Source organism: Rhamphochromis sp. 'chilingali' (genome assembly GCF_963969265.1).
Source record: "Rhamphochromis sp. 'chilingali' genome assembly, chromosome: 14".
Classification (NCBI taxonomy): Eukaryota; Metazoa; Chordata; class Actinopteri; order Cichliformes; family Cichlidae; genus Rhamphochromis; species Rhamphochromis sp. 'chilingali'.
In genome coordinates, this window is record NC_137941.1 from 9845586 (window position 1) to 9861727 (window position 16142).

The following is a 16142-nucleotide window of genomic DNA, read 5'->3' on the forward strand; positions in this document are numbered from 1 at the left end:
AAACCAAGGACAGAAAGACGATCTATTCCTGACAATCTATTCCCTGAAACACTAACCTCCCTCAAGACCTACTCACAGTGTGCACTTTGCTTTTCTAAAAGTTGAAAGACAAGGAGTATCTCTCAATCAGGGAATCGAACCTTGGTCTTGTGCATGAGAGACAGAGACACTCAATACTATAATAGTGGGGGAAAAGAGAGTGCAGTAAACATGTTAACCACGAGACAAAGTGAAACACTTTCTCTGTTTCATCTTTTGGATACTTCCAGATTTACATACAAGCTTCTGTGTGTGAGATTTGACCAGGAACACTGCCACAATGTGGCCAGAGGGGGTGTTACACTGAAAAGAATTACCATTGGTAACTGCAAAAATCAGAAGGAAAGTAGGATCTTACTGAGCCCTGCAAGGGACATTGGAGAAAAAAAATGAAAATGAACTGTTGCGAGATCTCACAAAGTTTTCCAAGATCTCCACCACACACCTTTTCTACTTTCAGTGATTTTATTCTTCTCTTCTTCCCCCAACTGAACTCTTTGGATCAGAGAGTCCACATCTAAGAAGCACAACTTTCAAGACTCCTGGAGTTTGGATCATTGTGCACAGTTGTGTAGCTAACAAGCATGTAGGATATTTAAAAAGTTTGTGTGTTTGTGTAAGTCTGCTTTGATATTGTTTTGAGTTTTTAATCGTTAAAATAACAGCATGACAGCATTTTCATGGAGCAAGGTCATTTTGTCCAGAAGCTTGAACTCAAAATATACAATACTGATGAAATGAATTAAGTTACTTATAGAGCTGATTAGATGATGCACAGAGAAGGTGGACATCACAGTGAGATGGGGTTTAAATTTTATACCTGGATCTTGAGCTGGTCCGCAATTATTACTATTTATTTTTAAACTCTTCTTTAGTTTTTGTTTTAAATTCGATTTTATTTCCTTTCAGTCTTTTATTAGTTTTGTTACCTTTGTTACAGTGTGGGCATTTGTCAAGATTTAAGACATTTATGTATGACATATGACAGTGCCTTCACATACAAGTTTAACTTTAAGGACCTGTAAGTAAGGCCTGGTGATTTGGTTTTGCTTGTAATCACTGTTGACTCTACTTCCCCCCCAGTGCAGGTTTAATATCTTAAAAGCAGCCAAATAATTACTCTCAAACACAGCACAGTTATTCACAGCAAGTCAAAATCGAATCTTTAAAAGGAGCGTGTTCCACTTCACCCAGAAAATACAGAGCCTCAGAGCATCCCAACGCGGCACGACCCAGCAGGAGAACAAAGAGAGCCGAGGCAGCGGGAGATCACACTCATTAAAACAGCATCATACAGTTTTGTTTGTTCATCGTTTCATTTTGTCTGCATGATGATGTGTTGTATTTATTTTGCTTTATTATCATCAGAGTCATTCAGTTGCATTTACAGCATTGCATTTGACATATTAAAGAATGATACAGCGCTCGTTAACACTAATTGCAACATGAAGCAAGAATCAGTAACTAAACAAATATGTAAAAAATAACTAGAGAACATTAAAGCTCAAAATCAACAGTAAGCGAAGAGCTGACAAGCATTTTCACTTTAATAGAAATCTTATTAAACATCACATTATTATTAGTATTAATATTATTATCATTACAGTGTCTAGTAAAACGTATTTACAATCTGTACAACTCCACTGAGGCACGTCCCGGAGATCATTTTAACACAACGTGGTAACCATCAGTGTTTTCATCTGTTAACACACAAAGATTCAGTTAAAGATCATTCAAAATAAAAAAAAACATCCTGATGAAAGCTTGAAGCTTAATATCAATAAATTGTTTCTGCTCTTCAAAAGAACTGGTGTGCTCTGTGACTAAATAAAAACAATGCAAAAGCACTGAAAATAAAACAGCTGCAAACGCTGAAACTAAAGAATTTGATTTATTCATTTTGAATTTGATGGCAGCTTTAAGAAGCTGTTTCCCACTAAACCGCTTCATCTGTTCTTTGGAAGTAAGGAAACATGCTTGCTGCAGGAAACCAGCTGCTCAGCGGCCGCAGCGGCCTTTGGTTTCTGGACTTTGTCAGGCCAGTTTAGCGCCTGGACTCTTACTATGAAGCCATGCTTCAGGAATACAGCCACAGCCATGGTTTGGGATCATCTCACTGAAATAAACAAGACTTTCCCAGTAAAACAACATCTAGATGGCAGCAGATGACTCCAAAACATATAGATGCCATCCTGCAGGGATGTTCCTGTTCACTGTGTCTGAAGGCCTGAGCTCCACCAACATTCACTGTTTCAGCTTTTTCCTTGATATTATTTAGCAGATGAAGAAATCCTATGTTTGCGTGTTATATTGAGAAAGGTTCTGTTCATGCTGTTTACTCACAGATTACTGAACTCATTTTCAGCTCTGGGATTACAACTTTAATAATTACAACTTTTCAGCCTTTAGCTGCCCCTGAACCAACTTCTTTTTTTTCCTCTCCAAAATGATAAACAAAGACACGGAGCAACACAGGCAGCCATCCAGACGAAGTCCTCTACAGGGAAGGTCTTGTGTATTACACCGTGATTATGCCAAGACTTACACTGCATGAATTCCACAAAACGGTTCAGGGGATAAAGTGGTTTTCAGTCTTGTGTACGGAGATCTTTCCAGCTTCTCTCTGAATCTTTTGATGATGTTATGTAGAGCAAAAAAATCCCCAAACTGTTGGTAGCATTTCTACACTGTGGAATATTTTTCTTACATTGTTCAATGCAATGCATTGTTTTTTGGTTTTTCTTTTTGACCCTGCTCTGATTTATTTAAAATGTTTTTGTTGCATTAAATGTATAGTGACCACTGATTGTTTTGGTTGCGCTCTTCGTTTCAGCGTTTGATTTGCTGCATTTGTTGCAGAATGACATTAATTAAGTGCTTAAACTGTTTGGAAATGAGTGCTTTTCTTTCCCTTTTCCACAGCTTCTTAACGTTCCCTGAAACAGGGCTGTACGGATAAAGGTCAGTTACCTCGTATGGTGCTGATGATGAAACTGGTTTCTTCCCTGAGGTTCTGCACCATCTGAAACAAAGAACACCACACACTTTGGTCTTGAAACAGCTGAAACATGTATAAAGTAGAGATGGCACGATACCACTTTTTTATGTCCGATACCGATATCATAAATTTGGATATCTGCCGATACCGATATGAATCCGATATAGTGTTTTTTAATCAACAAAACTGTTTTTTAAATATCTTGCTGCATTTTGTATAAGTTCATACTCAAGTTTAAAACAACAACTACACTAAAGCTATTCTGTTATACCTGTATGCAAAAAAAAATATTTCATAGTTCAGCAATACTGATCAATCTAATAAACTTAAACCTACACCATCCTCCCTATTCTGGTATTTTAAAGAGTACTTAGCGTAAATATTAAGCAACCTAACTAATAGGGTTCCAACTCCCAGCAACAACAAAAATAAATAAATAAAAAATAGGGAACCACCCCTCACGCTCCACCTCATGATGCTTAATCGACGTAATCAACCTTAATTTGATGCAGTGTGAAAAAAAATGCACAGAAATCAATTATTTTTCAAGAAATATTAAATAGATTCAACATCTTTCTTCAACAAAATTGCAGACTGCACAGATGGTACCTTCCCAAAGGAAAAAGTACTATAGCTTACTAGGGTATATTAGACTTAACAGTTACTATATGCAGTAATGGGCTTCTATACATTTTACATCAGATTAAAACTTTGGGTGTAAGATTCAGATAAATATTAAATAATTAAAAGCGAGACATTTTAAATGAGAATAAGAAAGAAAATTATGTCTTTGTGCCCCCTTTTCCCTGTTAATGTCCTATCGGCCCCCCTGGCTAAACTTTGCTAGATCCGCCCCTGAACAGTTACCAGCCGTCAGCTACGTAGAAAAAGATCCTCGAGTAGAAAGTAATATTAAATAAATTCTAACAACAGCTGATCAAGCTTAAACGTGCTGCTGTTGTTCAGCCGCTGGTTTCCTCTTTCTGGTGCAAAGTGGGCCAAAAGCAAACAAGAGACACGGACTCGCGACAGAAAAGCCGATCAGCTGATCATTAAGCAGTTTCATGATTGAAGTAGCAGCCGGAGAGCGAGAGGCAGTCACTCGTTAAGCTTAACGCAGGAATGCTTTACATTCAGAGATGGACTTACACACTTGCTTTACTTCTCTCGGGGATAACTTTGTCGGAGATGAAATGCCGGGTTGCTAGCGAAGCTCCACATGCTATCCAGACCACCGACAGGTCCCGCATGCCACAGCCGCTCTATCACGTGATGCATACTGCTCCGACGTGCTAACGTTCTGAGGTGAGTTACGCGTGTCGCAAGTTTTGTGAGGTGCTTTCGTGATATTTAATGGATCGGATTACATTTTTTATTTTTCTCCGATATCCGATCCAGTAATTTAGGTCAGTATCGGACCGATACCGATACGTAATATCGGATCGGTCCATCTCTAGTATAAAGTGCACTTCATGGACTTGGAAGGAATCTGGAGCTCATGGTGGAACTTTTATTGATGATCACTAACGGAAAACTGAGACTTCCTGTTCTGTCTTTCATGGTTTTGGAAGGCAGATATATTTTTATGGGGCTAATAAAAAAAAAAAAATTGTCATTAGACAATAGCATCCTGTTTTAAAACTGGATTAGAGCAAAGCAGGCGCTCTCTCTTCCTCTTCTCAATTATTTTTTACCTGCATCTAATCAAACTCAACTCAAAGATGACTGTGTTAGTGTTAGTAGAAGTTAATAGAAGTTAACTACAGATGGAAGTCAGGAAGCTTCCGATACCTGAACGTTACCCCTTGCCTACAGAATCTACATACTCATTTGCAGATATGCACTCATATTAATCAGTGCTGGACAGATACCTCATCTGAGACCAAGATGTGGATCCCGGTGGTTTTCTGTCTGTAGATTTGTGTGATCTGTTGTGGAGTGATGTTGTACAGTGTAGCGATCTTTTCAGACAGGTCCAGCAGTGTCAGCTCTTCCAGGTACAGAGCGTGGTAGACTGCAGAGGCAAGACAGACATAGAATGATCACATCAGGTCAGAAGTGTTACTCTGCCAGTTTCTGTGATGATTTCCTGATATTTTAGGAGTTTGTCTCTGCCCGGTTTCATCTGCAAACATTTATTTTTGGAGTAGTAGAACAGAGTGCATGACTCAATGTTCAAAATAACCCTTTTTTATCTTATACTGAGCCTCGGTGCAGATCCTCAGTTGATGGACTGTCTGAAACAAGCATCTTTAGCTCCTCCTCTGTTCCTTCCTTTTATTTTCTCCTGATTGGCTGTGCCTTAAAAACACAATATTTAAGAAAGAGTATGGCACATCCATGTGTATTATTAATTGGACTCAGTCTTTTTCATGAGTTTTATTTTGTTTGTATTTTAAGGACTGACTCTAACATCTGCTTCAGGTCTTCTTCAGGTCCTCTGACTTGTTTGGTCCAGCTGCGGCTGCCATCTGTCTTAGTTTTGAATATTTAATTTAGGGCTTAATAAACCTGCAGTTGTGTTTGGTGTGTAGGAATTGCTTGTTTAAAACCATTCAGTCACACTACAGACAGAGGACTGAAAAAAAAGGACAAAATATGAGCATTCAGAGCAAATTCTTGTTGCACACGTACTTTCTCCACAGCCTGGTTTGATGGAAGGTTGATTTCTGGCCTGCTGCTGACACACATAGATGGTAAGACGGGGCTGTACACACCTGAAAATGTGAGCAAAAAGCTTGAATTGAATGTATTTCAAGGACCTGCAGCACTAAAGCTTAAGACGCAGTCTGCTCAAGAGGCTGATATCATAAATTTACTGTAATGGAGAAACAATGGATCATATCAGTGTCCAAATCCATCTTTGTATATAATGTATGGTTGAGAGAAGAGACTAGACTAGACTTTAGGAAAATCCCAAAGGGCCAGAATTGTGTGGACTTCCATACTACCTGACTTGTGTTAAAAGTCAAAGGAGTCGCCCCCTTCTGGTTATTAGAATGAATGCAGGTTTGAGGAACTTCAGCTGGCCTCACATCCGGAAACAGAAGCCATGCCTATTTTGTATCTTCCATGATCCTGTGTCTGTAGATGCACCAACCAGTAAATCATGCAAATGGCTCTGGGTGTGGCTGGGCAGTGTAATTTAATGGCTCACCTTCCCTTCATCGTGTTAAAGAGGCGGATGCCGTCTGCTGGACCACAGATCTGGATCAGATCCTCCCTGGTCATCCTCAGGAGATCAGCACCTGCAACAACAGCAGAAATCTGGTTCTGCTTGCTGCCCTGATCTACAGCAGATCTGATCTGACGCTGCGATAGACGAACACATCGACACTAATCAGTTCTTCCTCAGTTTGTCTTTCCTGCACTGCATGCCTGCACTTTCTGACAAAAGTTCCAAGACTAAAGTGTGTGGTGTGTTTTTCACACGCGGTACCTGAGAAGCTGGTGAAGAGCCTTGAGAAAGGCGAGAACCTGTGACGGTGCAGCCACTGCTGAGTGTCCTGCGGCGAGGACGACGGCAGAAGGTGCTACATGTCAAAAAGAAGAAGAGCCCTTGAAATGAGTATAGCTGCACAGCATCCACTGTCTCCAAATAATGGCCTAAAAGGAATAAGAGAGCAGCATTAACACTTTCACACTGCACCGGTCTCTGTTACTTACATCAGAGCAGCCGGGCATGAACAGCTCCCCCTGCTGGTTTGGAGAACAGTTGCTAGAGAAACGCACACATGAGGAGGAAAGAACACATTGGGATGATTGGTTGAGTATTTTCTTCTAACTGCCCTGAGACACATCTGTCTGCTCTTTATATGCTGTTAAAAATTCTCTGTTTTGCATCTGCTAATAGCTGCAGAAGTTCGTGCTTGTGAAAGTACTCTCATAGAGGGCAAAGCACAATCACATCAGAGAAACATTTTCAAATTTTCAACCCGTAATTGAAACAAAACACAGTTCCCCTGCAGACCTTGACTGAAAAGATGTGTTTTATGTCGGTGGAAACCACCAAACAAGTATTAAAGTGTGGTGTGAATGCTTACTCACCCCTCAGTGAAAGTGCAGGAGGTTGGTGAGCTGTGGTAAATTGGTGATGGCGTGCTGCTGGTGCTGTGGCTGGTTAGATTTAAGGCATCGGGCCACGGCGAGCACTGCACACAGAGAAGAAGAGAGAAAGAGAAGAAGATGTGCAATGAAGTGGAAAGCTTTTCACAAAGATTAAAGGGTTCAAAATCACATTCAAAGTGCAGCGAGTGATCACAGATGTGTGTAAACCTATGGTCTACATAGTAACAACTTTAGGTAGTTCATCTCCTTTAGCTCACTAGTTTTGTTTCAAGGTTCAAGGTTCTTTATTTGTCACATGCATAGTTATACAAGTATAACACACAGTGAAATGTAGCCTGACACGCTCCTCGACATGTGCAAAAATGGGGGGGGGGGGGGGGGGGGGGTGTAGAGGAAGAACATTTTTATTTATATATATATAAAAAAAAAAAAAAAAAAAACACCCAGCACGCCCCTGCGGGCGGTTTATCCTTCAAGCTCGGGTCCTCTACCAGAGGCCTGGGAGCTTGAGGGTCCTGCGCAGTATCTTAGCTGTTCCCAGGACTGCGCTCTTCTGGACAGAGATCTCCGATGTTGTTCCCGGGATCTGCTGGAGCCACTCGCCTAGCTTGGGAGTCACCGCACCTAGTGCTCCGATTACCACGGGGACCACCGTTACCTTCACCCTCCACATCCTCTCGAGCTCTTCTCTGAGCCCTTGGTATTTCTCCAGCTTCTCGTGTTCCTTCTTCCTGATATTGCTGTCATTCGGAACCGCTACATCGATCACTACGGCCGTCTTCTTCTGTTTGTCTACCACCACTATGTCCGGTTGGTTAGCCACCACCATTTTGTCCGTCTGTATCTGGAAGTCCCACAGGATCTTAGCTCGGTCATTCTCCACCACCCTTGGGGGCATCTCCCATTTTGACCTCGGGACTTCTAGGTTATACTCGGCACAGATGTTCCTGTACACTATGCCGGCCACTTGGTTATGGCGTTCCATGTATGCCTTGCCTGCTAGCATCTTGCACCCTGCTGTTATGTGCTGGATTGTTTCTGGGGCATCTTTACACAGCCTGCACCTGGGGTCTTGCCTGGTGTGATAGACCCCAGCCTCTATGGATCTTGTACTCAGAGCTTGTTCTTGTGCTGCCATGATTAGTGCCTCTGTGCTGTCTTTCAGTCCAGCTTTGTCCAGCCACTGGTAGGATTTCTGGATATCAGCCACCTCCTCTATCTGCCGGTGGTACATACCGTGCAGGGGCCTGTCCTTCCATGATGGTTCCTCGTCTCCCTCCTCTTTCTTGGGTTTCTGCTGCCTGAGGTATTCACTGAGCACTCGGTCAGTTGGGGCCATCTTCCCAATGTATTCTTGGATGTTCCTTGTCTCATCCTGGACTGTGGTGCTGACACTCACCAGTCCCCGGCCCCCTTCCTTCCGCTTAGCGTACAGCCTCAGGGTGCTGGACTTGGGGTGAAACCCTCCATGCATGGTCAGGAGCTTTCTTGTCTTTATGTCAGTGGCTTCTATCTCCTCCTTTGGCCAGCTTATTACCCCAGCAGGGTACCTGATCACGGGCAGGGCGTATGTGTTGATGGCCCGGATCTTGTTCTTACCATTCAGCTGACTCCTCAGGACTTGCCTGACCCTCTGCAGGTACTTGGTGGTTGCAGCCTTTCTAGCGGCCTCTTCATGGTTCCCATTTGCCTGCGGGATCCCCAGGTACTTGTAACTGTCCTCTATGTCTGCAATGTTGCCTTCTGGTAGTTCAATCCCCTCAGTTCTGACTACCTTCCCTCTCTTTGTTACCATCCGACTACACTTCTCCAGTCCGAACGACATTCCAATGTCATTGCTGTATAGCCTGGTAGTGTGGATCAGTGAATCGATGTCTCGTTCACTCTTGGCATCTCTCTATATATATATATATATATATATATATATATATATATATATATATATATATATATATATATATATATATATATATATATATATATATATATTAGTATATAAACTGGGTATAGTATATACACTGGGTGAATGTGCAGTAGTAGCAGCAAGCAGGTGAATTCTGTACATTAATATGAATAGACATCTGACTATTTTACAGGATAGACAATATAAACATATTTAAAATTAAAGGAATTGAAATGTACATTGTGCCTTGGTTTAGAGTGTCTGGAAGAGAGTCCTGTCTCAGTCAATTATAGATGATGTGAGAGGGCGGGTGTGTGTGTTTAGGGCACGGATGGCTTGGGGATAGAAGCTCCTCTTGAGTCTCTCTGTCCTTGCCCGGAAGATGCGGAACCTTCTACCAGATTGCATTCCATTAATGTGAGATTTAGAGGCGGTAGAGGAGGCAGTGCCATTTACCAATATTTCAGTTATTTTAAATGACAGATGTAAAGACTCTACAATAACAGAGAGCTCTAACCTCACATGGCCTCAGCTGAACATCATGCAGACTTTGTACCAGACACGCGCCAGGATAAAGTCTGTTAATGTCTCATCGGGCTGACATTTGTGTCGTAATATACAGCTTCACAGGTTGTCTAGTACAGAGCTCTGAAGAAAACTTTATTCTGAAAAGATCCGGGTAACTTTAATCAACTTTAGCAAACTCCAGAGCTGAAAGACAAAGCTACAGCAAACCTGCAGTTCCTCTAATGTCCACTAGAGGGTCCAGCAGTGAGTCAGTTCCAATGGTCTCCCATATTAAAGGAATTTTAGCCTGACACAAAAACTGTTTTCGTCTCTATAGTTAATTTATCCCCTCATAACATCTGTATATGTTTGTAACAAAATAGGCTTTTAATTTGATATATACTTAAAGCTTGTATTATTATGGGCGTGGCCTCTTTGACTGACAGGAGGATAGTGGCTGTAGCTGCTAGCTGTCTGCTAGGCTTCACCGCAGATAGAGGCGCTGCTGGAGCCTTTGGAAGTATTTTTAATGCGATTATTTGACCAATAATGTGGCTGCTGTGCGGTTAACTGTACTAACAGACCATCCAAGAAGTCTGAACTCCTGATTAGGTGAAATTTTAGGATTTTATTTAACCAATTTAGCACTAGTTAGCAAGTATCTATGTCACACTTAGCAAACACTTTTCATTTTCTTCCTATAAAGACTTCCTGTGCTATAAATGGTTTGTAATGGTAAGTATTGCTACAGTGTCATGTGTGATATTTGTAATGAACATGACCAGTACAATGGTTCCTCAGGTTTTCTTTTCCTCCAGGTGAATAACAAACTAGCACTGACAAAGCCTCAGTCACTGACAGCAGCAAAGAAAGAAAATTTTAAAACAAACAATGCAACAAGCAAAGTGACATATTAACAAACTGTAACGTAATAGTGGTTTACATGGTTTGGTGAGCAAAGAAGCAAAACGAAAAGGAGGGGGGAAATATTCAGATCTGATCAAATTCCAGAAACATCCAAGTAACCCAAGAATTTACAGCTGGGTTCAATAAAGTCAAAGCAGAAGGCAAACAAAGGGTCCTCTCAGGCCTCACCTCTTTCAGCAGGGTAGCGTCATGGGATGGCTGATACTTTTCTCTATCTTGAGGGGTCTTTTTATTAATCTTTTCCCGATCTGTCTTCAGTTTGCGATCAGCTCCTTTAGGCTTAAAAAAACCAGGACGTGTGGTGTAAATCATGAGATTTGAGGATGTTAAAAATCAGAGATGAGCATGAGGTAAGAGTAAATAAAGTATTGTACCTTAAAGACTTTGACCTGGCAGCTGGATGAGTGGACATGCTCGACGTATTCTCCGTGTTCATTGGTGGTGTAAGTGTCCACCTGGATTCGGAAGGGCACCCCTTTCTCCCCGCCGTGCTTCCGGGGGGTGAACTCGGTGCTGATGCAGTTGACCTGAAAGGACAAGAGAATAGAGAAGAGCTGAAAAATAAATTCAGCTAAAGACCACAACCTCCCCCCTCCAAGGAACTGAGACTGGAATTGGATGTGTACCTGGATGAAAACAGAAGCATTCTTCAGGGGATCCCAGAGGAATTCGATGGTGTTGAGGTGCAGAGGGTCTGAACGAGGCTCCAGGATCCCCACTGACAGAGGGATATCTGCAAGTAATGAGCCAGCCACTTATTTTAGCTTTGATTTTAAAGCCCACGTAAAGACATTTGTGTTTTGGTTAACCTGTTAACATCTGAAGCTGAGGAGAGGTTTAATTTTAAAAGTTTAACCTTCTGAAGTCTAAGAACCTAAGATTCAATTCAGTTCATGTAGCGTTGAGTCACAGCAGCAGTCACCTCAAGGTGCTTTTTACCATAAGGTAGAGACCGCACAATAATACAGAGAAAATCCCAACAATCATAAGACCCCCTTTGAGAAAGCGCTTGGTGACAGTGGGAAGGGAAAATTCCCTTTTAACAGGAAGAAACCTCCTGGTAGACATCTGCCACGACCTTTTGGGAGACGCGTCAAACGGCTATTGGTCATTGATTACTGTCAATGCATTGGTCCAGCACAGCTCCATAATCATTCATACTTAAGTATGACACTACAGTTCACCACACGCCATTAATAATGGCATCACTTCTGCTGCACACTGTTGTACACGAGGAAACCCACAGCACTATCTTCATCTTTGGTGTTTAGCATATTTAATTTTGTTGTGAGCAAATATTTGTGAGTTTCCAAAATCACTTCTCTCACTGTACTTGGGTATTCATGCCATTACTGGACTTTCTGTGCAGTCAGACACACAAATAGTGACTTTGACCAAGAACCACCACAAATCTGTGAGTATCAGTGATCCATGAGTATGTTGGTATGGTGAGCTCACCTATGTCCAGGATTCGGTCTCCAGGTCTGTTCCACTTCCATCCCTCCAGCTGCTGGTGCTCCATGTACTGCAGTCGACGGTCATGGAAAACCACGCGCACAATGCTCTGTGAACAAGCAGGATCAGGCTTCAGACAGGAGTACGGCTGTGAGCTGAGCACAGGGCAGCTCGCACCAAGCTAAACAGCAGGAATGTTGGGCAAAGTGCGAAAAGGCTCCCCTGTTTTATTTATACACGCACTGAAACAGGGCGTGGAGGGAGTACTTGCAGCTCCTTTCTTACCAATTCTTAAGCAGTCAGAGTTAAAACTGTTGTCACAAAAGCCCAATGACCTGCTGTCAGTCAGGCTACATGTAATACCTGAGACATGCAGTAATGCTGGTGACTTTCCTTCTATGTGACAGAGCTCCCACAGTCTCTGCAAAACAAGATCCTCTCAGTGGACCGGTTTATGCTTCATCTCTGAGCATCCATCAGGTCAGGTCATCTGGGGCTAGGGTCTGGTTTTATTTTAGCGACATGCTAAATTGAGTTTCAGAAGCTACAAGATGGTGGCCAAATTTAATTTGGGCATTTCAAACCTCTGAAAATCCACAAAAATGCGATGGACATTAACTAAACTGAAACCCTCGCAACTGAAAGGCAATAACCCTGGAAATTTGTATGCTGTCACAATTCTGTGTTGGTGTTAACACATCAATACCTACGTTCAGCTCTATGTACCTTAACCTTAAAGGCATTAGACATTTATAGTTTAATTAACCCTAACCACAACATTTACATGCCAAATGTATGATACAAATTAGTGAAGTCAAGACTGACCTCTTCACTGACCTTTGACAGCATGGATGTGATTTAGTCAACAGGAAAAAAGGAGCAACTTTAACGCCTTCTGTCTTTCAACCCCACTTTTGAAGACCTACTTACAGAACCTTTTTCATCCAAATCCTAAAACCTTATGACATGTGGGAGCTCTGATCTCTTTTCAGTCACCTCCAACTGTTGCGTAAAACAGCTTTAGCTACCAGCTAATAGAACCGCATCATGCTTACGCTCATCTGTAAAAAACTGAGCTCGATCAGGTTGGAATTTTAGCCACCTTTTAAAATCTGCGTGGACGAGACAAATCCACAGATGAAATGAGCAGCCTGTAGAGACATGTATCATTGGGCTATTTATGGGGGAGGCTCGTGCATGACTGAGCAGCCGAGCTCAAACAGCTCTGGATGCTTCACGTCATGTGTTTGCACAGACGCCACCTGTCCCATTCCTGCGTCTCTAGGATGCTACAGCGAACATTACGATGTGTCCTGACGACAGAGACGCGTAAGAGGATGCACTCACACCAAAATGAAGTAACTCTTAGGTGAGTGTGTGACTAACTTCTTGTTAAATGAGGAAGTAGAAACTTTGACTGCCATCTGAAACTTGGAGAACCCGAGAGCTGCTAGTTTTGTTTTGTTTTTTTAAATTTGTTTTTCACAAGGCCGAGAGATTTTTCTCATTTCAACTTCAGGAAACAACATTTCAGAAAAATTACAAGCACAACGATCATGTGACTTAGATCCAGGTAAAGCAGACAGAAGCAGAAAAGCTTGGTGAGACATACCAAAGAGAGAAAGAGAGTGTGTGTGTGTGTGTGTGCTGGAAATGTGAGAGGAAGCTGAGCTGCACGTCTGTAGAGGGCTTATGTGAAGTTTAAAGAGGAGGAGCGGTGAGTTTGGGTGATAGTACCAAGCTCTTCAGGGTCGATACAGCACCCCCAAAGTGGAAGGGAAGGTCAAGGGACCGGCGACGAACCAGGGAAGTGAACAGACGAGAGGAGAAAGAGGGAGAGGTCACATGAAAGACAAATAAAACAGACAAACATACACAATACCTTACACCTACCTTCACATATTTGCTGCTTATATCTGTATACTCCACTAGTTTTCTGTTAAGCATACGGATTTCGTAGAACTGACCTACATTTTAAAACATTAAAGACATCCTGATTAAAAAATTTTAAAAAGGAAATCAATCAATCAGAAAAGAGGCGTAGATATCAAGGCCACACACTGGAAAACGTTTCCGTTTAGTCGTCCTGATCAGACATAATACATTATCACAACAACATGTCAATAACACAGCCAATGAGGGACGCTAAAACTAACTGTCAGTGCTTCTAAAACTAAGCTACAAACCCTGATGGCAATTAACTTTACTAATCAATACATGCCCTCTTTGAATGGCCACAAGCTGCGTGGAACAGCAAGCTCACTTTCATTGTGTTTTTACTGCAAACAAATTACTGTAGAGCAGATAAGCAGGGCAAACTCGTAGAAACACAGAGGAAGATAAAGCACAGATAATAAAAACGTCACTGACAAACACGACAGACGGAAACAATCAGAAGGTTCCAGAAGGCAGAAAACGAAGACGAGGACGAAGAGGAGGGGAGTGTGAAATGCAAAGAGCAAAAGACATGAGTGAGAGAGGGGTTGATGAGTGAGGTTAGATGATCCAAGTCAGACAAATTAACACTCACGTAGAAGCTCATCTTGCACAAATCAATCAATAAATCTGAATACTTGATTTTTTAAATAAATGAATTCTTCAAATATTAAACATGTCAAATCTTAATCATCAATAACAGAGACTGAGTGTGTGAGTGCAACTATGTAAACAGGATGTTCTGAGATCCAGGTCTAAAGACAGAAGCTATGGAAGCTAAAAAAGTCCAAAATTCATTTGCAGTCTACATTACTATGAACGAAAAAATGTGACCAATTCCCAGTAACTAATATTTAAATTTAAGGAATATTATCATAAGTTTGTCAAATGAGCCAAACTGGAACCAATCATGTTTGAGACGTGAGTCACTGGAAACCTCAATGACCATATTTTGAAGAGGGAAGTCCAATCCAGAAATAATTAAAGCGTATTACAAACAGAAGAACTAGCAAAGTGAAGATATTTAAACAATTATGACTTTTGGTTTTGCTTCCCTAGACTGGACAAACATCAGAAAACTTCAACCTGATTTCTGTTGCAGAACAAACCAAATTTTTCTCTTAGTGTATTTAAATGAATGGATTGAACTCTGAGCATCTCCCATGCTTCAGCTGGGACTGCGTGTGACAAAATGAGCTTCGGTCTGTACAGTCGTCACGGAGACTAACAGTGTAAGTACCTTGGTTGAGATAAGTGAGCGCTTCCTCCTGCTGCTTCACAGCCGGTGAAGTGGCTGCACACAGAATGTACTGGAACGGGGTTCTTTTGGCACCATTTTCAGCCATGAGCCGAGCTTCTTCGTTCTTTATGAAAGGCGCCAACGCCTCTCTGGAGGAGATCACGAGGAGATGGCCAGCTGTCACATCTGATCTTCAGTCATTTAAGCCCAAAGGTTTGTTGTCATGCAGCACGGTTCAGGTTAAATACATCATTAAAGAAAGAAAAAGGTGGGCTAAACTGGGTATTTTCTTTTTTGTCTATGTTTCTTTGTTTAAAAAATAAACTTAAGTACAAGATAAAATAACTTTTAATTTCAGATCTGGTGTCAGTTGATCAGATTTGTAAGTGCATGACTGTGTCGTGTGTTTTTGTTGCTGTACCGTTAGTGTTCCCTTCTGAATTTCTTAAATTGTACACTTTGAAAAACACCACACACACATCATGATATCCAAAACTAAAAATCAAACGGAAACTTTTACAAACTGACATGATAAAGTGGAACTAACCTGAAATGTGGATTTTGAGTGCAATTCTTTGAATGAACGAACGCCTGAAATGCATTTTTAAAACTCATTTCATGTCAATAACACATTAAATGTGCTCCTCAATCACTGTGAATCAGCACATTTACCAAAGCCACGCGAGCACCTGTGGAGCTGGTAAATTGCTGCACCTGTGTGTGAAATCCTGACATTTCTGGAGCTTGGCAACATGGCAGTGCTTTACCTAATGTAACTAGCAGAGTGCTGGTGGTAGGACTCAGGCTGGGGATGGCAGAACAGCATATTTTCCAGTGTGGCGGCGTTGTCTTGTATTCCAGGACCACAGAGAAGGCGTGGAGGCAGAGGGCGCGAGCGTTGTGCCTGCTGGCTTCCTCGGATTTCAGCTCAGAGAGGTTTGCAGCCCAGCCTCGCCACACACCCCTTATATGGCTCCAGTGATGTCATCAGGCCTGCTATTAGCATACCTTGGATGACCTTTGAGAGGCGGAGAGCACACCTCCCACTACCAATGTCCACCTCGGGTGAT

General features: G+C 41.9%; 1 protein-coding gene across 3 annotated transcripts; it reads right to left on the reverse strand.

The window, feature by feature from the left end:
- Window positions 1-990: 990 nt before the first annotated feature.
- tfcp2l1 (transcription factor CP2-like 1) lies at window positions 991-15997 on the reverse strand. Of its 3 annotated transcripts, none has more exons than XM_080902562.1 (15): window positions 15840-15997; window positions 15073-15263; window positions 13791-13864; window positions 11901-12006; window positions 11069-11175; window positions 10817-10969; window positions 10611-10721; window positions 7085-7188; window positions 6704-6755; window positions 6477-6570; window positions 6195-6285; window positions 5672-5754; window positions 4909-5051; window positions 3010-3061; window positions 991-1739 (listed from the first exon to the last, which is right to left on the reverse strand). In XM_080902562.1, exons 1-15 carry the CDS (start codon window positions 15896-15898, stop codon window positions 1702-1704), a joined length of 1458 nt encoding a protein of 485 aa, XP_080758688.1. In that variant the 5' UTR covers window positions 15899-15997; the 3' UTR covers window positions 991-1701. The 3 variants fall into 3 exon arrangements, 2 of the variants coding, with proteins under 2 accessions (XP_080758688.1, XP_080758689.1); XM_080902563.1 differs by having other exon boundaries at window positions 994-1739; window positions 15073-15221; XR_013974046.1 differs by lacking the exons at window positions 991-1739; window positions 5672-5754.
- Window positions 15998-16142: the final 145 nt, after the last annotated feature.

Bases quoted from the DNA above. Each gene is read 5' to 3' on its own strand.
- tfcp2l1 (XM_080902562.1), bottom strand. From the start codon at position 15,898: ATGCTGTTCTGCCATCCCCAGCCTGAGTCCTACCACCAGCACTCTGCT. The intron at 11,176-11,900 runs GTGAGCTCACCA...CATTACTTGCAG, and splicing joins AGACCGAATCCTGGACATAG to ATATCCCTCTGTCAGTGGGG. The intron at 6,756-7,084 runs GTGAGTAAGCAT...GCGTTTCTCTAG, and splicing joins TCCTGCACTTTCACTGAGGG to CAACTGTTCTCCAAACCAGC.